Raw genomic sequence first — 25,054 nt, 5'->3', positions numbered from 1 at the left:
TCAGCTGTGGGATATTCTATTTGATCAAAAATATCCACTTTAAATTGTATTATAAATTCGGAATTAGCCAGACTAAAAATAAACTGAATAAGTTGTAATCTTGCAAAGTTGATGCTTTCATCACCACAAAAGCTAGCAAGCAGAACTATGAATTGTATTTTAAAAGATTAATCTCTGTGAGAATATATTTTTTAAACTGATATGTCAACATGTTTTTTGGATGTAACATTAGCAAATTTCAGTACCATCAGTGAGCACTAGTTTGGTAAGTCGTTTTTAGACTTGTGGCAGGTGCGAGATTAGAAGAATTAGGATGGCAACAATTTACTATGGTAGCCTTTATTAATCTGTCATGGAGAACAAACATATTTTTTTCAAAGAAGGTTGTAGTTGAGATGTTTTTAGTATCTGGATTGTGTAATGCTTACCCGCAGGAATCCGTAGAGACAAGTAGACATCCAGTTAGTCAGTAATTTTTCAACAACTGACTCGGTACGTCTCAGCATAAGTTTAGGCTGGGCATTGCTGGACTGCTCCATCAGGTCCCTGATCAGGACTTCTAGAATGTGGGTTAGATAGACCAGCTTACTTTGTAATGCAATGGTCAAAAAGGATGCAAAGCGGCATCTGCAAAGAAAGGAGAAACAATCGTATTACAAATGGGCCTTTGTCAATTTTATTGCCGCTACATACGCAGGATATTTTTAAATTTCCAAGAATTATGCTGAGCACTTAAGACCCATCAAGAAATCCTTTCTGTCCTCCTGGAGCATAGGCACCATCTACTTGTAGAATCTCAGTCCTCAAGCCACTCTAAGATCTAGGATATCAAGGTAAATAAAAATAGAAGAGATGGAGGCCACGAAGGGTTCCGTTTTCTTTGCTCTTGATCTGTTTATACATTCCTTTGGTTACCAGCATAGTATAGTGGGACAGCCCTACACCTCCCAGTCCAACGTACCTACCTGTCATGGACTAGTTGTGAAGTTCAACTGGCCCCCCTAAAACATGCATCCTATCTTGGAAAACACTAAATGTGAGCAATCATTCTGGTGCTAAGCAAATTTCACACTGATGTGCTCCCCCACAAATCTAAAAAATTTTTAGATCACCGCTAAGGCGCCTCAGTACATATAAGATGGCTGAAGTGGCCACAGAGGCTGAAGTGGCCACAGAACAACATGTATAGTCATTATTACATACATAGAAATAATAAATGACTGAGGTCCCCAAACTTTGGGCTTCACAGAGTCTGAATGGCTTGAATGTAAGCTATCTTAATCTTCCACTGAGACAAGGACCCCTGAGAAGGTCATTGTATTTTCAAAATTACATGCTATACAGCCAGCAGGTTAAATACACACAGCATGTGATTCCTCAACTGTTGAACATCAATTCTAAAAATTATTTTGCCATTCGCCATGCCTTTTAGTGAAATATAATCAAACCCCCACATTTCCTTACCTTGGTGACGCCAAGTTACTTCGGACTACAAAAACTCACTCTTCTTTCCTTGATGCTTCTGCACTACTTACAAACATATAAATATGCACACACACACACCCTATAATAAGTCACAATTCATGTCACTGTCTCTCCAGCAACTATTTCCTACGATGCTTGAATGTTCAACCTAATGAAAACAGCATCCTGTGTATGTTTTAAATATCCCTAGAAACCACCTCCTACATCTTGAATTTCTTTAGATACTGGGACTGACAATCATAGCACCCAATAATCTACTAAATCCAAGAGACTGTTCACAAATTGTATTTTGTAGTGCTTCTGTAGCACTCTGGGAGTGCAGATCTCCACCTTCACCTCTCTCACCTTTTCTATGGGGAGATCGTCAGACATGTAAATTTACTACTTAGTAGGCAGTGTGAGAGGGACGGGTGACTGGAAAAAGGGATATACTTACTAATAAATGGGAGTGATTTGAGAGAAGTAAGGTGGGTTTTAGGGATGGTTAGAGAAGGGCCAGAGAGGGACATGCACCCGCCCACAAAAGAGTAAGCCCATTGCGGTCTACAAACTGCACTTTTAAAATTACTACGGCTTTAGGAGGGCCCAAAACAATTGTAAATTACTCCAGCTCAGAGCTGGACTAAATCCAGCACCACACATGGACAACCACTGGTACTGCAACACCCTCACGTAGAAAATAAGGGGGGGTAGGGACTTTAACTAAAACCCCAAAGAAAACAATGTTAAATTAAATTATTTAAAATAGTTAATATAAATAAATGTAATGTTAAGAATGATATCTAAAAATAAACATATCTAATTAGAAAACATTTTTAAACCTTTTTTGAATTTTTTTAAATCATGTATCATTACTTTTTATTAAAATGTATTTAAATGATGTTTAATCACCTCTATACATAATTTAAAATTATTATTATTGCTTAATGAAACGATTATCTGTGTTACTTTAGGTGAGAATGTTTTTTATTTAAAACTTGGTGGATTTTTTAAAAATTTAATTCATATGTTTAAATTAACTTAAGGTTGAATTTCAAATTAAGTTAATAGTGCTGTAGCATTTGCTTGTTAGTTTTTTTTTAACATGAAAATAAACATCTAAAATTAGTTTACATTAATATTTAACAAAAATATATTTACTAATTTGAGTTAAATCAACTTCTTTTTACATACCACAGGGAGCCGCCACAGTTGATGTGTAAATGTGAATGGCCTAAGGAATTATAAAATTACTCAAAAGTGTTAGAGTAAACTTACATGTGTAACTTACTCACATATAAGTTACCTTTGTGAATAGCTTGTACGTTTTTTGATAAGGGTGAGGGTTACCTTGTTAACATTATATTGATATAATCGGTTTTGGCCACATTGTTAGTGTGTGAGAACTGGCAACCCCGTTAATGGCACTGGCAATTTATACAGTACGAATGATATAGGAGATGGGCAGAACGTCAATCTATAGAGGAATGATACAGTATTAATTATATGCTTGGTGGGGCAAGTATTATTGGCATGGGAGAGGGACAACTTGTTAATGGTATAAGAGAGGACAAATGTGTTAGTAGTATAGAAAATAGTGCTAGTTAGACCAGAGCTGAATACTGCAATAATGCAGCTAATGATATGTTTGGTGAGCACACATATTTTGAGAAACTTGGAGACATATACCCAAGACTAGTAGAAGGAGCCTTATAAATAACCTCAAAACTGTAAATTGGTAGTGGATGGTACTATATTCTCTCAATTTTATTAGATTAGAAATGTAAGCACCTGGGATCATTCAAATGAGTTGGCAAATGTTAAGTTTTTAAAAAAAATCCCCTTAAAGAAAAAGGTAAATAGCCATTGCACAAAGCTTTATATTTATCCTTTGATATTTTGTGACAAAAAATATAACAACAATAGATTTATAAGTATATGAAAGTTTGGTTGACATACAACACTGTTCAAAAGTGACTCCAAGAAGTTTGTGACTTGATGTTTTCAACACTGGCAAAATGAAATGTCAGTTACCTGTCTTTGATTGAAAATGTCTTTTGCTTTTCCAGAGTGTGAATGAGTGTAACAAGAAAATCCTTGTTACCAATTAAAGCACACAGCAATGACAGACATTCATCTTTGCCATTGGCATCTGGGCTTCGAAATGGCTGTCAAGAAATGGTAAAAAGTAGATTGTTAGAAAATCATCAACATCATCCTACACTCTGATCTGAATGAATTGACAATGTTATGACTGGTCGTTTTGAAGATTAAGGCTCAATAATGCAACTTCATTTATCTTTATCTTCATTTTGTTGCTCAAGTTGCCATGTTTGTTGTCTGCCATATGTAAGCAGGCTCAATGGAAACTGCAGCTAAATATCTGACCCAAAGCACGAGATGTTCATTTGAATCTTCATATCGGCAAATTGCCATAAAAGTACATAGAATATCACAACAATGCTTTAGGAAAATCCAAACAATGAATAGAAATCAATGTACAATATGTATATAAATATAAGAGCCATAAAATACAATCAGAAGCAGTCCCCTATCCATAACAACAATTATAAAATCTGTGCAAAATTCACGATAAGCCTGCAGGGTTCATAGGTTGCGTCTTTGCTCAATAAAGTGCTGAGGTCAATGGCAGTAATATTCATACGTTCCTATAATATTACAACATTGGTACCTTGTTTGCTAACTATGTACTCAACTTCTGTCAAGCTCTCCACATCAGCATCAAAAACCGAGAAACTGCAAAGACAAAACATTGACTTGTATCTATTTTTAATTATGTTAATGCTTCTTTGTGCTCCCTAATGCCGGGTTTCCGCACAGTGGCAGTATCCATTTTTTCCAGCTGCTATAATAGGCTGAGCAGAAAAATAAAACATGCTCAACTGTTTTATTGGACTCTCTACAAGAGGGGCACTCCCATTCTGCAGCCCTGGTATTGAGTGCCTACTTAGCAGTAAAAGAGAAGAGCGGTAGCGTCCCATATCTAAACTGCAGAAAGAGCTTCCTGGCAATTACGGGTTCTATATCATCCAATAACTGCTCTTCTGAGAACTCCAACCTTCAGCACAAAGAAGGATTCTGTTAAGGGCCTGGGGTAGATTATGCCTGCATGTTTCTTATTTTGTGTTGCCAATGGTTTGACTTAATGGATAGCTTAGAGGTCACACAAGCCTACCCGGGTGCAACCCAGAGTCTCTCATTCTCAATCATTGTAAGGATCTTTCAGACGTACCTAATCCAAACTGATCCTGGAATACGCAGACCTTTCTCTAGGCCCTAACGTCAGGAACATAGCTCAGGTGTGGCTCAGATCCTTCTCCACTACAAGATAGGTCTCACTCCTATCCTATCTGAGATTGGTCTGAGCCCCATATCTAATCTAAGGGAGAGCATTAGTGTTAATTGACACAAGAAGCAGTTTTCTACTGTCACCAGCGCAGTCACATCCCTATGACCCCCAGCTCCACACTGTATACGGCTGATCCCAGGGCCAAAGGGTTATACATTTGGAGTGCATATTAGGACATCTATGGCTGACGTTAAGTCTAGGAAACCTCCGTGCATTAGCCCTTCTTCCCCTACAATCTCACTGACGGAACTACGTTGCATCTATCTCAATACACGCTCCATGACCAAACATCAACTGGACATGTTCTTACTGCTAACCTCTGAGAAACCGGATATTCTTTTATTAACAGAAACCTGGCTTACTCAGGATTCACTGCCAGATATTCTTGCTTCACTTCCTTCTGATTACTACATCATTACCGCTAACCGCCCCCCGGTAAAACGGGGGGGGGGGGGGGAGTAGCGGCAATCATTCATAAAACTCACAAATTTTTAACACTTCCCTCCCTGGATCTTGCGGACACAGAGAATATTGTCATTAAGACCGACACTGATAGTGGGGCTTTGTTATTGGTACGGCTATATCGTCCTCCACAATTCATGTCTACTTTTCCTTCGTCATTAGCAGAACAACTGCCTCCTTTGTGACTAATTATTCAAAAATCGTTTTAATTGGGGACCTTAATTATTGGTTTGACAACACAGCTGTTGATTCCCAGGCAGTGGAACTTAAGGATCTGTAACTGGAGATGAATTTGACCCAGCATATACACTCTTCCACCCATGAGAAAGGTCATAGCTTGGACCAGATCTGGTCTTTCAATCTCCCTCTATCCCCCCTTCTATACGTCCCTGCATTTGGTCAGATCATTCCCTGATACACTTCACATTTACCATCAATGGGGCTATTAAACCGATATCTCGGGCGGGTGGGGAAATTAGGAAATGGAGAGCTATGAACCTACCGGCATTTTTAGACACCTTGGCTACTACTCTGCCTTTAGTATGTAAAGATATAGATCTCATAAAGGAGACGCTCTTACAATGGCTCCAACAGGCTGCAGATATGCACGCACCCCTGGTGAGCTTTTCCCGATAGCGCGCTAATGATGCCCATAAATGGTTCACCCCTGAACTAAAGAAGCTACCCCTGAACTAAAGAAGCTAAAGCTTGAGATACGTCAAAAAGAAAGGAAGTGGAGATCTAAATACCTACCACAAGACAAAGAGATCTCCTGTTCTGCTCGTAAAAATTACCAAAAGACTATTCTTAAACATAAAACTGATTATTTCTCTGAAAAAATTTTTAATTCGCAAAACAAATCAAAAGATGTGTTCAATATAGTGAATGATCTTTGTAACAGCGATAGAACAGCCCCCCTTGTAACCCCCACACTAAAGTTGTGTGTATCCTTAAATGATTTCGACGCTGCCCGGTGGCAGAGGGCTAGCGCGCGATAGCTGGAGAGTTGTGCATTGTTTTACCTTCCGCCCTGCTGATTGCGAGTAGCGGCGGTTTATCTTAACTGTATTTTAATTTGTGCCACTATTGCGCTGTAACTAACCTGTGTTCAAAGTTGACAGGTTACTGACTTAATTTTTGTTTCAGGGGCTTCACGGCGGCCGGCTGAGGGCTGATCGCTGGGGCGGGCTCTTAGCAGCCGCGGGCGCCATCTTGGGTCGGGTTGGCTGGCGCACGGGACCCTTGACACACCCCCCTCGTCACTCCTCTATTTAGGAGTCAGCGCTTCCTTTCCCCAGCGATTGCGACGCTGCCCGGTGGCAGAGGGCTAGCGCGCGATAGCTGGAGAGTTGTGCATTGTTTTACCTTCCGCCCTGCTGATTGCGAGTAGCGGCGGTTTATCTTAACTGTATTTTAATTTGTGCCACTATTGCGCTGTAACTAACCTGTGTTCAAAGTTGACAGGTTACTGACTTAATTTTTGTTTCACAGGCTTCACGGCGGCCGGCTGAGGGCTGATCGCTGGGGCGGGCTCTCAGCAGCCGCGGGCGCCATCTTGGGTCGGGTTGGCCGGCGCACGGGACCATTGACACACCCCCCTCGTCACTCCTCTATTTAAACGGCCACCATGTGTCAGCGCAGCGGGCGCGACGAAGGCGCGCCGGAGTTGAGCCTGAGTTAAGCCCGTCTGCGCCCGTCCGCGGCCGGCAGGGGCTAGGGGCATCCCACTCTGCCCATCTGATTACCTATTCGTTACCTCAGCTTTGCTCCTACTGGACCCCAGGTTCTATCCTACCCTCTGTATCCTCCTGTGTGACTTCCCTTGGCTTGTTCACCTCGCCCCCTCGCTCTCCCCCGGATATTGTTTCTCAGTTGATATCCTTGCCCCTCTCTCCACCCCCACCCCCCTCCCCTCTTTCACTTCTCATACACCGGTATTTAACATCTCGGCCTCCCTACTCAATACCAGGTCAGCTGTTCAACATCAGTACGAGCTATTCGATTATATTGATACGCACGAACCCGACCTCCTGTTTTTAACTGAGACCTGATTCAAGGCTGACTCCCTGCCCAACGTTCTAGCTGCATTGCCCCCCTCACACTCTGCCATCCGAGTGGATCGGCCGGAGGGCAAGACGGGCGGTGGAGTGGCCTTGATAGCTCCCGCTGATCTCCACTTCCAGATGCTCGCCTCCCCCCTAATCCCAGAAGTAGACTACTTGGTAGCGCGTTAGACCTCATATCAAATCCCCTTGACCTGCGTTCTCATCTACCGTCCCCCACGACCCACCCCATCTTTCATTCCCAGCTTCCAAGAGCACCTGGCTACACTGGCGATAAACAATTCGTCAGTCCTAGTCTTAGGGGACCTCAATTTCTGACCAAACGATCCTGCTGTAAGCTCCCATTCTAAGGAGTTTACTGATCTCATGACCAGCCTTAATTTTGTACCTCATATTCATAGCCCTACTCACATTCACGGTCATGCGTTGGACCAAACTCCCCCCATAATTTCTCCCTGTCCCTGGTCGGACCACTCACTTATTTCATTTTCCCTTGCCCTAGCCCCCAAGGCCAGTCCTGACCTCTCAGGTCTCGCTGCCCCAGCTCAACTGGTAACCATCAATAACTGGCTGACTCAAACGGGCGATGAATTCGCCCCCCTGAGACGGATCACGGTCAAACGGGCCCATGCAGCTAACAGGTGGTTCAACTCTGACCTCAAGGTGAAAAAATTAGCTGCACGGAGAGCTGAGCGAGCCTGGAGGAGAGCCTATTGTCCTTCACTAAAATCTGTATACCTCTCTGTCCTACAGACTTATAAAAAAGGCATCCTCGAGGCTAAGACAGAATACTACTCAGGCAGGATACTAGCGGCGGAGTCCCAGTCCAAGGAGATCTTTGCTACCGTTCATGAATTGGCAGCATCCGACAGAGCAACGGCTAAGATTCCCCCCTCCCAACATCTGTGCAACTCGCTCAATGAGTTTTTCATTGAGAAGGTCGCGCAGATCAAAATTAACATCCCACCTCCTTCGTCAACATTTGTCAATACTTCCCCCCCCTCCAATTGCCTCTAAATTGGCTAGTATCCCCCTGCTGACCAAGGACTCACTTCTTCCTCTGCTCCGACGGGTGAAGTCGGGTTCCCCCCTGGATCTTCTCGGCTTGCCCTACCCCCCCCTCACTTTCCTCAATGATTCATTAAGTAACGGTGTTGTCCCCAGCTCTCACAAATCAGCGATCATTATCCCGATTCTAAAAAAAGCTGGCGCTGATCCCCTATCCCCATCCAATTACCGCCCCATTTCCCTCTTGCCCTATTTGGGAAAGGTCCTAGAAACACATGTCACCAGCACTTTGAGCACCTATATGGAGGCAAACCATTGCCTCTCTCCCTGTCAGGCGGGCTTTCGACCTCTGCACTCCACGGAGAAGGTAGTGATCTCAGTGATGGACGGACTCCGCCAGGGTATTGACACCAACCTTTCGCAAGCCCTTGTCCTGCTGGACCTGTCCGCCGCTTTTGACACGGTGGATCACTCCATCCTCCTCACCTTTGTCAGGGCGGCGGGCATAGAGGGCTCAGCCCTCTCTTGGCTTCAATCTTTCCTGTGCAACAGGGCACAGGCTGTCCATCTCGCTGGCTTCGCTGCCTCTTCACGAAAGGTGGAGTGCAGCGTCCCCCAGGGCTCTTCTTTATCCCCTCTTTTGTTTAATTTATACATCTATCCCCTCAATTTATGTTGCAGCAACTCGAGGTCACGGTGTTCAACTAAGCCGATGACCTCCAGCTAATTTTTAATCTTTCCCACTCCCCTTCTTCTGCCCAGAACTTTCAAACCGTTATGTTATTCATTCAGGACTGGATGAACTGAAACCACCTCAAACTCAACCCTGACAAGACAGAGCTGGTCTTGACAGGAGGTGGTTGCAGCCCCTGGTCCCCCTCCATTTGGCCCCCTTCACTTGGTGTCCCCCCACTCCCGGTCCCTAAAGTTAAAACCCTCGGCATCTTCCTCAATTCTCAACTCTCTGTACACACCCAGGTCAGCTCGGTGGTATCTTCCTGTTTCTTCTCCCTCCGGACAATTAGGAAAATATCCCGCTTTTTCTCCCTCCCTGGACTTAAGTTAATTGTGATGGCAATGGTGCTCTCGCGCCTCGATTATGGGAACATAATCTATAATGGCGCGCCGGCCTACGTTATACACCGCCTGCAACTAGTGCAAAATCAGGCTTCCCGCCTGATCCATGGGCTACCCAAATTCCACCGGGTTACCCCACTGCTGAAGTCGCTGCACTGGCTGCCTGTGAGAGAGCGGGCCCAATTCAAGCTAGGTTGCCTCACTTTTCAGGCCAGGATGGGCACCGCCCCTGAGTTTATTTGCTCAGCCATCAGGCCCTATTTGCCGGGTAGAGAACTCCGCTCCACCCATATGGCACTCCTGGCTACACCCCGTTTCAAGAAAAAGAAAGCAGGCGGGGCACCTGTCTTCTGGAACTCCCTTCCTATGACACTCAGAACCTCATCCTCCTATTTGGAGTTCCGGAAAAATTTGAAAACATTCTTATTCTCCAGAGCCTTCGCTGCCTAGTCTGTCCTTCTGCTGTTGCCGCTGGTCGTAGTCCTTAAAGCGCCATGAAACCGCTGGGTATAAGTGCGATCAATAAATGTTTTTAAATTCAAATTTTAAATTCAAATTTCTTTATAGACAAAATCATCACTATAAAACAGAGCATAAACAATACCCTTACCCCGGCCCCAGTGGATGACATTTTTTATAATCCCATTACATTAGACACTCTTCCTCTTATTGATATGAAAACCTTCTCAGAACTCCTTTCCCGTGTTAAGTCTGGATCACCCGATGACATTTGTCCACCTCCCATTTTCAGAGAGTTAGGCTTAGCTATTTCACAAGGCGTCCTCTCTTTCCTAAATGAGTCACTTCTGCAGGACAAGGTACCCAACAGTTTTAGGAACGCACTGTTAATCCCCTTGATAAAGAAACCCGGTATTGACCCACATGATTTGACTAACTATTGGCCGATTTCTCTCTTGCCCTACCTATCCAAAATTCTGGAAGCCCATGTCTCATGCTGCCTGTCGAATATCATCGAAAACTCAGCATATTTGGAGCTGAACCAGGCAGGCTTCCGTCCTTGTCACTCTACAGAGACCGTGATTCTTGCAGTTCAAAACACTCTTAGATCTAATGCGGACAAGGATATCCATCAGGCCCTTGTGCTCCTGGACCTGTCGGCCGCGTTCAACGCGGTTGACTATTCCATTCTTGTCAACCGTGTCGAGCAGGCCGGCCTCAGAGGTCCAGCTTTGAGTTGGCTAACTTCCTTCATTGCTGGGCGCACGCAATCAGTGAGACTGGGGACCTTCACGGCTCCCAGAACCCCGTCTACTTGCGAGGTCCCGCAGGGATCCTCTCTGTCCCCTTTATTGTTTAATTTATATTTACGTCCATTATTATATTCTTTAAAAAACTACAAAGTCACCATTTTTAATTATGCGGACGATCTGCAATTTTTCTTCTCTCTAAACTCTGCAGACTCTGTGACTGAATTTCAGAACACCATGGTTCACATTCAGAGGTGGATGAACCTGAACCACCTCAAACTGAACCTGGGCAAGACAGAATTGATCTTGCCCGGGAAAAGTGAACTTAGCTGGGGCATCCACTTTTGGCCACCTGACATGGGGGTTCTGCCCATCAAATCCCTCACAGTCAAGAGCCTAGGGGTGACGCTTAATGAAGATCTGTCACTCAAAGGTCAGGTAGGGGCGGTGGTATCCTCAAGTTTCTTTCAACTTAGAAAGATAAAAAAATTGCTCACCTATTGACATACTCTACACTTATTCAGGTAATCATTGCCCTTTTATTATTATTATTATTATTATTATTAAAAAGGATTTGGTACCGCGCACATACACCAATTGGTTTCTTGGCGCTCGAGACCGGGTGGGAGGAGAACATTCAGGGGCAGGGCCGCTAGCCATGCGCCAGACGGAACAGATGAGTTTTTAGAGAATTTCGAAAGCAACGATAATCGGTAGACAGACGAATGGCAAGAGGGAGGGAATTCCAGGTAGCCGGAGCAAGGAAGGAGAAGCAAGCTCCTCCATGTTTCTTGCGGTTAAACCTAGGGGTGATCAGTAGGTTATGAGCCGAGGATCTGAGGTGACGGGAAGGGACATAGGCAAGTAAACAGGAAGAAATAAAGGCAGGAGCGCATGAAAACAGGGATTTGAAAATGGTGCAGGCCATTTTAAAAACACACCGCTGTGCAACTGGGAGCCAGTGTAAAGTTTTCAGCAAAGGGGTGACATGCTGATGTTTAGGCTGCCGAAAAATTAGTCTGGCTGCCTGATTCTGGACCAGTTGGAGTCGGGAAAGATGGCAGGCAGGGACTCCCACGTATAGACAGTTGGCATAATCTAGACGTGAGGTGATGAGGGCAAGGATTACAAGAATAAGGGCCTCTTGAGATAGAAACCTGCGAATCTTCCCGATTCGGCGGAGGTGGAAAAAACAAGCCGAAGTGACGGTGTTGATGTGAGGCCGCATTGAGAGGTCACTAGAAATAGTGACCCCCAAGCTCTTCACTGTGTTCACTGGACTGGGAGGGGAACCCAAAGCTACAGGCCAGAAGTTGGGAGACCAGGGAGTAAGAGAACCACCGGTCACCACCAGCTCCGTTTTACTGGGGTTGAGCTTAAGTTGACTAAGGTTCATCCACTCATAGATGAAGAGCATGGCGTTTTGAAAATTAGAACAGGAGGAGGGAGAAGAATTGAGAGGAAAAATAAGCTGCAGATCATCTGCATAGTTAAAAGCAATAAGTGAAAACTGACGAAGGGAGACAAGAAGGGGCTGCATATAAAGATTGAACAGAAGCGGGGACAAAGCAGAACCCTGGGGGACACCACAGGAAAGGGAGGATAGAGGGGCAGAGAAGGAAGAAAGCCGGACAGATTGAAAACGAAAATGAAGAAAAGATACCACCCATGACAGGGCCAAGCCAGAAATGCCAGCATTTCTGACACGGTCGACCAAGATACCATGGTCGACCGTGTCGAAAGCGGCTGAGAGGTCTAAGAGTACAAGGGCCTGGGACAGATTCCTGTCAGCTCCCTCTTTCAGTGTGTCCATAACTGCCACCACAACTGCCTCAGTGGAATGGGCGGGTCTAAACCCAGCCTGTCGGTCGTCGAGGAAATGAGTTTCCTCGATAAAGGCACTGAGGCAGCGGGTGACATAGGTCTCTAAGACCTTTCCTAAGTAAGGGAGGAGGGAGATGGGGCGGTAGTTGGCTAACGTGGAGGGGTCAAGGCCCGGTTGTTTTAAAATGGGAACCACCACAGCGCTTTTAAAAGCATTAGGGACAGAGCCTGACAGAAGAGATTGGTTTAAGAGATCAAGAGGGGGGCCGGGGCAAGCCGCGAAGGCAGCTCTTAAGATGGACGTAGGGCAGCAATCGTTAGGCGAGCCGGAGCTCACAGTCTGAAGCAATGAGAGAAAAGTATCCAGGGAGATGGGGGGAAATTTAGAGAACGAGTGGGGATTCGGGGGGGGGAGAACAGAATCATGACCCTTGTTCTGTCCAGACTGGATTTCCAGACTGGATTTCTCAAATAGTCTTTACTTGGGACTCTCAGCGGGTCAGCTTAAAAGATTGCAGCTCGTTCAGAACCAGGCGGCTAGACTTATTTTTAAATAACCTAAATGGCAGTCTGTTAGACCTGGATTACAAAAACTACACTGGCTGCCTGTGGCTCAAAGGGTTGAGTTTAAGGCAGGTTGCATTATCTTTAAGGCTCTGCAGAGTAGGGGTCCCAAATTCATTAAGAAAATGGTACTTAAGTATGCCCCCTCACGTAACCTTCGTTCCGCTCACAAAGATCTGTTAGTTGTTCCCCTGTTTAAGAAGAAACGACAGGGTGGGAGCTGTTTCCACTTTTTAGCTGCTTCCCTCTGGAACTCTTTACCACTGCCTTTAAGACAGTGTGAAGATCTTCTTACTTATAGATGTTCCCTCAAGACGTGGTTATTCAGACAGGCTTACCCATAGAGTAGTGTGTTGAGTGTCCTATAGAGCATTGTGTTGTGTTTTCCATTCCGATAGCGCCATGAAGCCCACGGGCGTACGAGCGCTTAAGAAATAAATATTAACATAACATAACATAACAGTGCTGGAGAGCTAGGTCAAAATTGGGTAGCTCAATGCATTTTTACTATTCCCCCAGTAGATTGCTCCAGTGTGAGCCTACAGTGCGCTGTGTTGGTTGGCCAGCCGAGCTGCTCTGTCAATATTATTCCTAGATATTCAAAGGTGTGCACATGCTACAATGGTGTCCCACTTAACGTGGGATTAGATCTTGTAGAGAGACATGGACTAAGAACCATGTACTACATTGATCTTCAGGCCCCTTTGTCTACAGAAACATTCAAAGCGATCTAGTGTTCTTTGCAACCCCATTGGTGTTTTAGAGATCAAAAGTGTGTCATCTGCAAACATTAGAACCGGGACCCAGGTACCTGCCAAACTTGGTGCATCATTCCCACATTGGGAATGACGCGGGTAGCCTACTTGATCATTAATATAAAGTGTAAATAAGGTGGGGGCAAGGACACAGCTCTATCTAACCCCTCAATTGACTGGGAATGGATATGACAGTTCACTCAATTTGGCCACACCTGACTTGAGCAAAGCAATTTTCATGCAACCTGATAATAATGTCTAGAAGTTACTGTGGGACCCGTATATCAGTGAGTGACAGCCAAAGAGATGAAAGCTGGAGTCAGAACACCTGGTCTATAGTTCTCGTGTTTTCTTAAAAAACAGCTTGCACAGGAATCAATATCTTAATCAAGATGAACCATTCCTGCAACCTATCCAAAATGATCCTGCTAAACAGCTTTTGGGAACTATCAATGGAGCTTATGGACCTGTAGTTAGTCAGAAGAGCTCAGGGACCCCTTTTTAAAAATTGGTATTATTTCTGCCTGACCCATGACGAGGGGGGGTGGGTGCCCCTTTCATGATAGCATTACAGATCAATGTAAAATATGAGTTCCAAATATCGATCTCATCTATAAAACAAGCATTGGAAATGCAATAGGTCTCGCACCATTAGAGTTAGTGCTTTTAGAATTGTTTATGGGTTTTTTATGTAAATGTTTAGCATTTTTGTTTCCTGTAGCCAATGCTAAAGTATTACAAATAAAAAAAGCCATAAACATTTCTAAAAGCTCTAACTGAAATGGTCTGAGACCTATTGCACTGTGTGAGGGTGAGGGGTTGAGGGTGAGTGAGGGTGAGGGTGAGGGTGGGTGAGGGTGAGTGAGGGGGAGGGTGAGTGAGGGTGAGTGAGGGTGAGTGAGAGTGAGGGTGAGTGAGGGTGAGTGAGGGTGAGTGAGGGTGAGTGAGGGTGAGTGAGGGTGAGGTGTTGAGGGTGAGTGAGGGTGAGGGTGAGTGAGGTGTTGAGGGTGAGTGAGGGTGAGGGTGAGTTAGGGTGAGGGGTTGAGGGTGAGTGAGGGTGAGGGTGAGTGAGGGTGGGTGAGGAGTTGAGGGTGAGTGAGGGTGAGGGTGAGTGAGTGTGAGGGGTTGAGGGTGAGTGAGGGTGAGGGTGAGTGAGGGTGAGGCTGAGGTGTTGAGGGTGAGTGAGGGTGAGTGAGAGGTTGAGGGTGAAGGGTTGAGGGTGTGAGGGTGAGGGGTTGAGGGTGTGAGGGTGAGGGGTTGAGGGTGAGTGAGGGTGGAGGGTGAGGGGGTGAGGGTGGGGGGGTGAGGGGGTGAGGGTGAGGGGGTGAGGGTGAGGGGTGGGGGTGAGGGTGTGGGGTGAGAGTGAGGGGGTGAGGGTTAGTGGGTGATTGTTAGGGGGTGTGAGCGTTAGGGGGTGTGAGCGTTAGGCGGTGTGCGGGTTAGGGGGTGTGAGGGAGGGGGTGTGAGGCTTCGGGTGTGTGACGTTGCGTGAGTGTGAGTGTGTGTGAGGGTGAGTGAGGGTGTGAGAGGTGTTGTTATGCAGAGGGTGTGTGACGGTGGGTGAGGGTGTGTGAGGGTGAGTGTGAGTCATTGTGAGGTGTTGAGGGTGAGTGAGGGTGAGGGTGAGTGAGGGGTTGAGGGTGAGTGAGGGTGAGTTAGGGTGAGGCGTTGAGGGTGAGTGAGGGTGTGGTGTTGAGGGTGAGTGAGGATGAGTGAGAGTGAGGGTGAGTGAGGGGTTGAGGGTGAGTGAGGGTGAGGGTGAGTGAGGTGTTGAGGTTGAGTGAGGGTGAGGGTGAGGGGTTGAGGGTGAGTGAGGGTGAGGGGTTGAGGGTGAGTGAGGATGAGTGAGAGTGAGGGTGAGTGAGGGGTTGAGGGTGAGGGTGAGGGGTTGAGGGTGAGTGAGGGTGAGTGAGGGTGAGGGGTTGAGGGTGAGTGAGGGTGGGTGAGGGTGAGTGAGGGTGAGGGTGAGTGAGGGTGAGGGGTTGAGGGTGGTGAGGGTGAGGGTGAGTAAAGGATTAATTTGATTGCAAAAGGTATGGACCATTAAAGAATTAAGATCTAAGGTGGAACAAATAATACTCAAATAAAAAAATAAAAAAATACCCTGTGCAAGCGTGCTACCAGTAGCAAATTATCAGTTGTTGTAGCCCTTTAGAATTAATGGAAACAGAAATGACATTAGAGTTAACATGACAAGAGCACAAGTAGAGATATTGAACTACGATTTACAATGCGAGAGTTGGAAAGTTCTTGCATAGTGCATCCAATTAATGAGGGCACATTTTGGGGGAGTGCGAGCGAAAGTTGTTGTTACATACTCTCCCTGCTTTAGTGACTCCGTTGGACAATAAAAGTAAATGCATTTCTGCGTGGTATCTCTGAAATCGATGTAGCGCAGACGTACTCTCCTTTCACGTTAAAGTTTGATTAGAGGCACGACAACATGGGGTAAATAAAAAACAACAGGCTTTTACCATCTCTCACATTTTAAATGACCAAATGTTGTTGTATAAAACGGCAAATGCTAGCAGTCAGCGATAACACGCCACCTCCAAAGCCACCACCACTGGGGGACCAGTTGACCAAGGGGAGGTGGGGCAATAACTGATAGAAAGGGGTCATCCAAGTTCTGGCAGCCACGATCCAGCTGTGAGGGCGGGGAGGTAGTTTCAGGAGTACCAACTTCTGCCGAAGATCCCAACAGACACAGAGGGGGAGGAGAGCGGGCTGAGAAAGCAGATCTGGCCGGGTGAGTTGGAAAAGCCATGCTGGATCTCCACCCCCTCCATACACAGCAGAGGTCTACTTGCCAGTGGAAAGGCAGGGCACAAACAGGCAGCCGCAATGAGAGTGGTCACCTTTGTCCTGTAACCCTGGGGGCTCACACTGCCGCATAAATTTTGCTATTTCCCGATTCCCATCAAAAGGAGGGAAGGGTGGATAAAAGGAGAGATGGCCAAATTAATTGAGAACTGAGGTATGAAAGTCACAATGTTTCCCGAATTCGGCCGGAAGAAGCACTCAAAAGAGTGCCTGGCTCGCTGACCTCATTCTGAACATGATTCAAATAGGGGGTTTTGTAATTTAAGCTGAAGATTTGGACACATTTATGAGAAACAGCTCACTATTGGCTGAAACCTATGTTTAGAATCTGTAGGAGCGCAAATAGCAAATGTCCCGCCCGTATTTTTGAAACATGTTGCTTTTGACTCTGTTATAATGACCAGCGACATGAATGGGGTGCTTGTGGGAAAAGCAATTACCTGGGCGGAGCCCGCCGCCCCATGAGGGCTCCTCACAGTTGCAAACACTGCAGCCGGCAACGTTATCTGAGAGACGCTGCTCGAGCTGTTGAACCCCATCCCACATCACTTCTTTCAAACAAGCCTTTAAGTTTCGGGTCGCAGCGGGCTTACCTCTCGTCGCTCCCATGCATTGCCCGGTACTGTATAGACGAGGGGGCGGAGGGGGGAGCTGCGATTCCATTGGTCATCGCTGCGTCACTAAGGAAACCACAGCAGGGGGAAAAAGTGAGACCAGCCCAAAAAAAACTTAACTACTGCAATTCCGCGTCTAGCGTGGGAGGCAGGAAAACTTGGTGAAAATTAGGAATCCCAAAAATGGCGGCACCCCGCAGATTGCTCTCCAGAAGCTGGCTGCCTGATGGAGTGGAGAGCGGGCGGGCAGAGAGAGTGAGGGGGCGGAGCGGGGGTGTGGGAGGAGTGCGGCTGGCTGCCTGATAGAGTGGAGAGCGGGCGGGCAGAGAGAGTGAGGGGGCGGAGCGGGGGTGTGGGAGGAGTGCGGCTGGCTGCCTGATAGAGTGGAGAGCGGGCGGGCAGAGAGAGTGAGGGGGCGGAGCAGGGGTGTGGGAGGAGTGCGGCTGGCTGCCTGATAGAGTGGAGAGCGGGCGGGCAGAGAGAGTGAGGGGGCGGAGCGGGGGTGTGGGAGGAGTGCGGGAACAGACGGGAGGGGAGGAGAGTAGGAGGAGGAGTAGGGGAGGCACGGCCTAGCGGCCGTGCAATCAAGAAGTGAGGGGGCGGGAGAGTAGGCAAGGCAGGCGGCTGGGGCCATGTGCACGCGCTTTTAAGCTCAATGCGCATGCGCATTGAGCTTAAAAGTCACGGGCACTGCAAGGAATCGCCACGATTCCTTGCAGTGCGGATAAAGAGTGGATAAGTGCCAATACTCTCGCTTGCTCGATGCGCATGCGCATCGACAGGCGAGACCTAAAGATCTCCTGGGATCTTCTCTAAGCCTGGTGCTTTATTAGGGACAATTTTCTTAATGGCCTTGCTTATTTCCAAAGTTGAGATGGGGGAAATCTCTATACGTTCACTCAGTACAGTGGATCTGCTTATTTGGGTGGACATCCCTACCACTGTGTCTCTGCAGGGCTGCCTACCTGGCATTAACCCTGCCTAGTTGCTTTGGGGTCATGGAGATCACCTGAAATCAAGAACAGGCTAGAGAGATGTGTAACCTGAGCTGATGCTGTTATATGATTTTCAACGGTGCAAAAGCCGTCTCAGCTTCTCGTCGACACAATCTTCCAGAAGGATCAATGATCCACGCAGCTAGGTGCGACCAACAGTCCTTCCCATCTCCCATGTTCCAAGGCTCTTTTTGCTTCTGTAACAGTGCGTTTGTATGCCCCCCTTGTGACTTGAATCAATATTCTATTTTGCCGCTTTATGGCATCAGTGAGTGCTTCCCTGGCACCTCTACATACCTTATTATACCAGGAGACAGGACTTTTCCTATCAACTACCTGCTTAGTCACCACATAAAAGTGTTTCTTTATTCTCTACAACACCTCGTAATGTATGGCGCTAATCTTACGCAGGGACTCCCCTTGAGTCAATGACAAATCCAGTAGAAGCAACCCCCAATGCTATCAGCTAGTAGTTTATAAAGTCTCCCAAATGACTACTTGGACTGAATCAGGGCCCTCCATTTCACTCTGCAGGATTGTTAGTCATTCTCAGCCTTCTATCAAAAGGCTCGGCAAAGTTGGCTGTTGCACATGTTAATCCCAAGAGCAAGGACAGGAGTATTTTGGTCGCTATCTCGTCGAGGTGTAAAGACCATATCAATTAATTAGGGCCATAACCTTACATTCAGCATGATATTGTCAATAAGGTTATTACTTTGAATACAAGTAAATGTATGATTTCCCTCTCTATAAGAAATTGTTCTGCCATTGCAAGTGCGTAGACCCTGGTTGAGTGTTAATGCATTAATTTGAAGTGCCAGGGGAGAGCATTTCTTGATAGGAGGTATTTCTAGGCCCTGTTTTGACCACACACTGTCTTCCTCAATTGTAAGGGCCTCACAATTCACATCCAGTGTTTCAAAAAAGTCCCTCCAACTACAACTTTTACTACCCCCAACAAATAATGCTAGAAGGTGGGAGTTCAGGAGCTCTAAAACCAAGGATTCGGTTGTATTCCCTGGTGGCCTACAGTACATAGTATAAATGCTATAAAGTACATTATGCAGGAAGATCAAAGTGATGCATAATATATCAGGGGAGTCCATCTCAATCTCCTTGGCTATACAGGTGTGGATAGTACTAAACTGGGTCTAAGTCCCGTCCCGAGGACCTGTGCTTCCCCGTTGTTTCAGATTCCCTACTAAATCTATTAAAGCCTGCTCAATACACAGGTTTCAGGGACCATGTCTCTTGAAGAAACAGAGGTCATACTTACCGAAAAATTGGCCCCATTCTAGGCAAATTAGTTTGGAGGATAGTCCTCATATATTGAAGGATATTGACTTGGTGGGGGTGGGGGGCTGAATGACTTTAAGCATAATCCCCGCTGTTACCTCGGACGGGAGATCATCCCCTACTCGCTGTTTCTTGGGCAGCACGGGAAGAATGGGACTGTCCCAGATTGATCTAGACACCAAACTGTTTGCAAGAACAAAAATAGAGATTGCTTTGGATGGACTGTTCATATTGAGACTGCTGTCCCATCACTGAGGGGGCTGATCTATAGCGTAGTTTTGGAAAAACTAGTGGCCAAAACCTCTATTTTAGCTGATTGGAGTTACAAGAAGAGGAAATGTTGTAATCAGGGGGTGGAGACATAGAAACTTCTTGTTTCTGCGAAGTAGTGGCCAACCGAAAATAGTGTCTTCGTTTATAAAAAAATAGCCTATTGGCAATAGCGCAATATTGCTCCCGTCTGTCTGCTTACTCAAATACTCAAATAGCAGGCTCTGCACCAACAGTGGGGATTTAAAGTTAACAATTACACAATCCCCAAGTAGATCCACCAACCCTGACCCAATTCAGCCCCCCTATGAGCCAATAGAATGTTGTTGGCCAGAGAAAGAGGAAGATCCCTGTGCCGTACAAGCCAGATCTGTGTTTTATTAAAAAGTTTCTTGTGTGATTCCCCCGATCCACACATAAAGGGGGAAGTCTAGATAATACTACCACATAAGGGCCGGAGGGAGACTTGCAACAGGTAGGCTGCTGTTCTGAGGAACTGCACTAGCCCCAGGCTTTCCAAGCAAAGAAGCTTTTTGGGATTTAGGCTCCTCAAACTGGCAAATCTTTACACCTTGTGTTGCTTTCAGGGTTTGGAATTCTAGGGTCAGGGTGTTGGCTATCCAGAGTAGTTCAAATAGGTGGCACAAGCCCTGCAGTGCAAGAAGGATTGCTATAGCTAGCCACCTACCCTTGATTAACCCTAGGAACATACGAAAAACGTGTGCGGCTAAAGCCTGTGATTGCTTTATAGCAGTCAATCCACGCTCATTAGCTACAAGGCATTCTATAACAGGAGATAGTTCTACTTTTAAGATATCCTTGTCTTTAGCAATGCATTCGCCCATCTATTGTACCACACAGGGAGTTTTGGACACAATTGCCCCCTCTGTAGCCTCCACTGACGACAATGTTGGCTGCACCAAAGTTGAAGGTGTGGGGGAGAATCTCGTTTGTCTGGCAACCTCCACTGAGTTTCAGGCGAGCCTCCTGGGCCATTTGGCAACGGCAGCTAGCTGGGTACTCTCTATGACAGGGAGCATGTTGTCGACTTGCGTAAACACACTGCTCACAAAAAGAATGGGCAATAGATGATGGCAAAGGCGAGTTGATAGAAAGAGAAGCCATATCAATGCCTAGAGCGTTGCCGGAACCAATGAAAGTCTCTACTCTGCTAACTCGCTCTTAGTACTTATTACTCCCATGGCACTCTGCATGCATCAAATCTATTCAAGTAATTTTTCCAGGTGGGGTGGAGGTAGAGGGGCCTCCTGCAACTTTTCGCTTGCCCATTCCCACAAGCCATGGTAGCCAAAATACAGCAAAAGGATACTTACATCTGTACCTCCAAGATCCAAAATCGAAAACCAAGGAGGGGCAGCCCAGCACAGGCTCCAACAGGCTCCGACGGACTTGGATGTGCTTGCTCATGGCCTGGGCGGGATGTTTGTCTGTGCTATATGTGCTTGGGGAGACTATTTCCACCCATCAAAGGTGCTGCTGGGCTACTGTTCAGCGCCTCTGGGCGCAGAAGAACATGGTACAGGTAGTCCCTGATGCCGAATGGCATCCCACACAGCAGGATGCTCATCGGCACTGTATGCATGTGGGAAGACCAGCTCCTCCCCTCAAAGGTACTGCTGGACCGCTGTTCGGCTCCTCTGGGCGTGGTGAAATGTGGGACAGATAGTCCCTGATGCAGATTGTGCCTCATTCATGAAGCCAACCAAGGAGAAAAGGAGTGGAAGAAATGGAAAACCTGAACTTGTGAGAGTCTGCCAGCTTGCATATATGAACACTCCAATGTATCAGAAGGGACCATATATGGACAACATGTATCACAGCTATGAAAATAAACTAGCCTACATTGGTCTGGATACAGAATTCAGTATGGCAGTGACTCCTGTAAGCAGCCTCTTCTCTGGACCGATGTTGGCTCAGTAGGAAAGATATATCAATCAAACAAACAGACCTTGGTCTGCCCAGGTAGAAGCAACCTTCGAGTGGGAGGAAAGGAGTGGGTTTATTTAGGTGCAATGATAATTTATTAATCAGAATATAGTTTTTTCTTTTCTGTTTAAGTGTGCACGGGTAGTCTATATAATCTTCAAATTAAGCACAATTCTTAACCAATGATCAGAGGCCAATAAAAGCAGACAATATCCTGGAAATGAATGTGAGTGGCGTCCACTTGGTTAAGATATAATTCAGACTTAATATTTGGAGTTTGTAAAGAGATACAAATTAAGAAAAAATAGTTTTTTTTATAAAAAAATGTGTTTACGGTATTTCTCATATGATACCAAATAACACAAAATCAAAAGCAAACTGTGGACAGAAACTGCGAGATGTGCAATTCCTGGCAATAATATTTCACTAACAGTAAACAGCATTGTGGCGTCAAAATGAGCATATAGGTATTCCCAATTAAGAACATTTCAGGAAGCGTGCCTGGTGATGTAAAGAGGCATGCTTTCCAAGCAGGGCCACAGTATTAGACATATATTGAGTAGGCAACAACTGAAGCATCTTCAACCCTATAACCAAAATTAAAACATATCTGTGCATAAATTCTCCACATACAGTTTGATGGTTTGAATGAAACTATTTGACAATCAATTACAGCTATACTACTATAACTCAGGAAGATATTAGTGTGGGATGTAGTCAATAGTGCTAGCCAACTGCACAGCTCTGAGCAGATGCACAACCTCTCCTAAATAAAATCAACATGTATAAGTGGCAGCAGAAAGCACCAGAATAATAACTGTTTGAACGAACTTACTGGAGGCACAGCATTGCACAGCTCTTCAATTAACGTGGAGTCAGGGCTGGTGGACTAATAGAGACAAAACAGAAACATTCCACAATGAGATATGACAGTGACAACTCCGACAACGAAAGGTATTGGCAAATTAAATTTATATTAATAAGACAAACTCATTGTTGGCTGTAATTAAAGGTTTAGAAGCCTGTTATGGTGACTATGTTATCTGTAGCAGAAATTACTTCCTCAAGGTGTTCGCATGCGCCCAGAGGACCGGCCAAGCCGTCATGCTCACTTAAGTGCTCACCATTCCTCCCCTTGCTGGCTCTGATGACAGCCCCGCCCGCTCCACAAAGCTGCATGACAAAGGGAAAATAAAATGATAATAACACAGTGTTATTATCATTTTATTTTTCTGTTTTCCACTGCAAAAAAATGCAGTGGGGCGGTGCTTCTCCGCCTAAGTGGAGGAGCCACCACTGAAGTCACCACAATGTATTTTTTCTCCCTCTATCACATCAAGTAATAGATCCAGTTGAAGCCTCTGGGAGAATATTACTAACTTCTGATACAACACAGTGCAGCCCCCAGAGTTGCTGAGCTGCGTTGCATCAAAGTGAAATGAAAATCAGTGCCATATTTTATGGCATTGTTACAGTATCTTCAAAGATGCGGCACTGTTACAGTATCTCCAAAGATGTGGCTCTGTTACCATAGCTCCAAAGATACGGCACTGTTACCGTAGCTCCAAAGATGTGGCTCTGTTACCATAACTCCAAAGATACGGCTCTGTTACCATAGCTCCAAAGATGTGGCTCTGTTACCATAGCTCCAAAGATATGGCTCTGTTACCATAACTCCAAAGATACGGCACTGTTACCGTAGCTCCAAAGATGTGGCTCTGTTACCATAGCTCCAAAGATATGGCTCTGTTACCATAACTCCAAAGATACGGCTCTGTTACCATAGCTCCAAAGATACGGCTCTGTTACCATAGCTCCAAAGATACGGCTATGTTACCATAGCTCCAAAGATACAGCACTGTTACCGTAGCTCCAAAGATGTGGCTCTGTTACCATAGCTCCAAAGATATGGCTCTGTTACCATAACTCCAAAGATACGGCTCTGTTACCATAGCTTCAAAGATACGGCTCTGTTACCATAGCTCCAAAGATACGGCTCTGTTACCGTAGCTCCAAAGATACAGCACTGTTACAGTATCTCTAACGATACAGCACTGTTACCGTAACTCCAAAGATACGGCACTGTTACCATATCTCCAAAGATGTGGCACTGTTACCATATCTCCAAAGATACAGCACTGTTACCATATCTCCAAAGATACGGCACTGTTACCATATCTCCAAAGATACAGTGTTACCATATCTCCAAAGATACAGCACTGTTACCATAGCTCCAAAGATACAGCACTGTTGCAGTATCTCTAATGATACAGCACTGTTACCATAGCTCCGAAGATACGGCTCTGTTACCATGGCTCCAAAGATGTGGCTCTGTTACCATAGCTCCAAAGATATGGCTCTGTTACCATAACTCCAAAGATACGGCTCTGTTACCATAGCTCCAAAGATACGGCTCTGTTACCATAGCTCCAAAGATACAGCACTGTTACCATAGCTCCAAAGATACAGCACTGTTGCAGTATCTCTAATGATACAGCACTGTTACCATAGCTCCGAAGATACGGCTCTGTTACCATGGCTCCAAAGATGTGGCTCTGTTACCATAGCTCCAAAGATATGGCTCTGTTACCATAACTCCAAAGATACGGCTCTGTTACCATAGCTCCAAAGATACGGCTCTGTTACCATAGCTCCAAAGATACGGCTCTGTTACCATAGCTCCAAAGCAGGGGCGTAACAAACACCCCCGCAGCCCATGCAGTGCGGGGGGGCCCCCAGTGTCCAGTTCATGAAGGGGGCCCCTCAGCTCATCTGCAGAGAGCTGTGACAGAGACTGGCTCGGAAGCAGAAGCTGCAGTCTGCAGCATGCTCTGAGCCCCTCGCTGACCCAGGGCTGAAGAGAAACATAGAGCGCGTCAGGCCCCTGACAGGGTGTGGGCTCTCGGAGAGAGAGTATTCCACGGGGCACTGCTCGAGGGTCTGAGAAGGGATGAGGCAGCACAATGCTGACAGAGCAGGAAAATGTTTGCACCTCCTTGGCATGAACAGGAGAGAGCTGTGGGTAGGGCTGGGGTTGCAGAGGAGCAAGAGAGTTGTAAATTCCGGGGGGTGGTGGGGGGGGGGGGGGGGTGGTGTTGCTGGCGATCATCATGCTTTGCCTGCTGCAGGGTCGCACCCTGCTTGCCTGGCAGAGATGTCTCACCAAAGGCACGTCTTCTTGCTGCTGCTCTGGGCAGGGGTGGTGCAGTGCCAGCAGCAAAGAGGTAAGAGTGGACAGGAGCAGATGAGATGGGTGCCTGCCAACCCCATCTCATTTTTGTGGGGAATAACGACGTTTCTATAACTTTGCTTAC

The 25,054-nt window shown here is 46.1% G+C and overlaps 1 protein-coding gene across 1 annotated transcript in view; it reads right to left on the bottom strand.

The window, feature by feature from the left end:
- PLXNC1 (plexin C1) overlaps positions 1-25,054 on the bottom strand; it is a 456,593-nt gene that overhangs the window by 122,929 nt on the left and 308,610 nt on the right. Inside the window, exons 18-20 of the mRNA XM_086919059.1 lie at positions 22,576-22,629; positions 3,499-3,632; positions 429-627 (exon numbers count right to left, since the gene is read on the bottom strand). Coding sequence (XP_086775185.1) covers positions 429-627; positions 3,499-3,632; positions 22,576-22,629 — 387 coding nt within the window. The remainder of the gene's footprint in view (positions 1-428; positions 628-3,498; positions 3,633-22,575; positions 22,630-25,054) is intronic.

Source organism: Lissotriton vulgaris, chromosome 1_1 (assembly GCF_964263255.1).
Source record: "Lissotriton vulgaris chromosome 1_1, aLisVul1.2, whole genome shotgun sequence".
Taxonomy (NCBI): domain Eukaryota; kingdom Metazoa; phylum Chordata; class Amphibia; order Caudata; family Salamandridae; genus Lissotriton; species Lissotriton vulgaris.
Note: the sequence above shows the minus strand (reverse complement) of the source record. Positions and strands in the feature narration are given on the sequence as shown.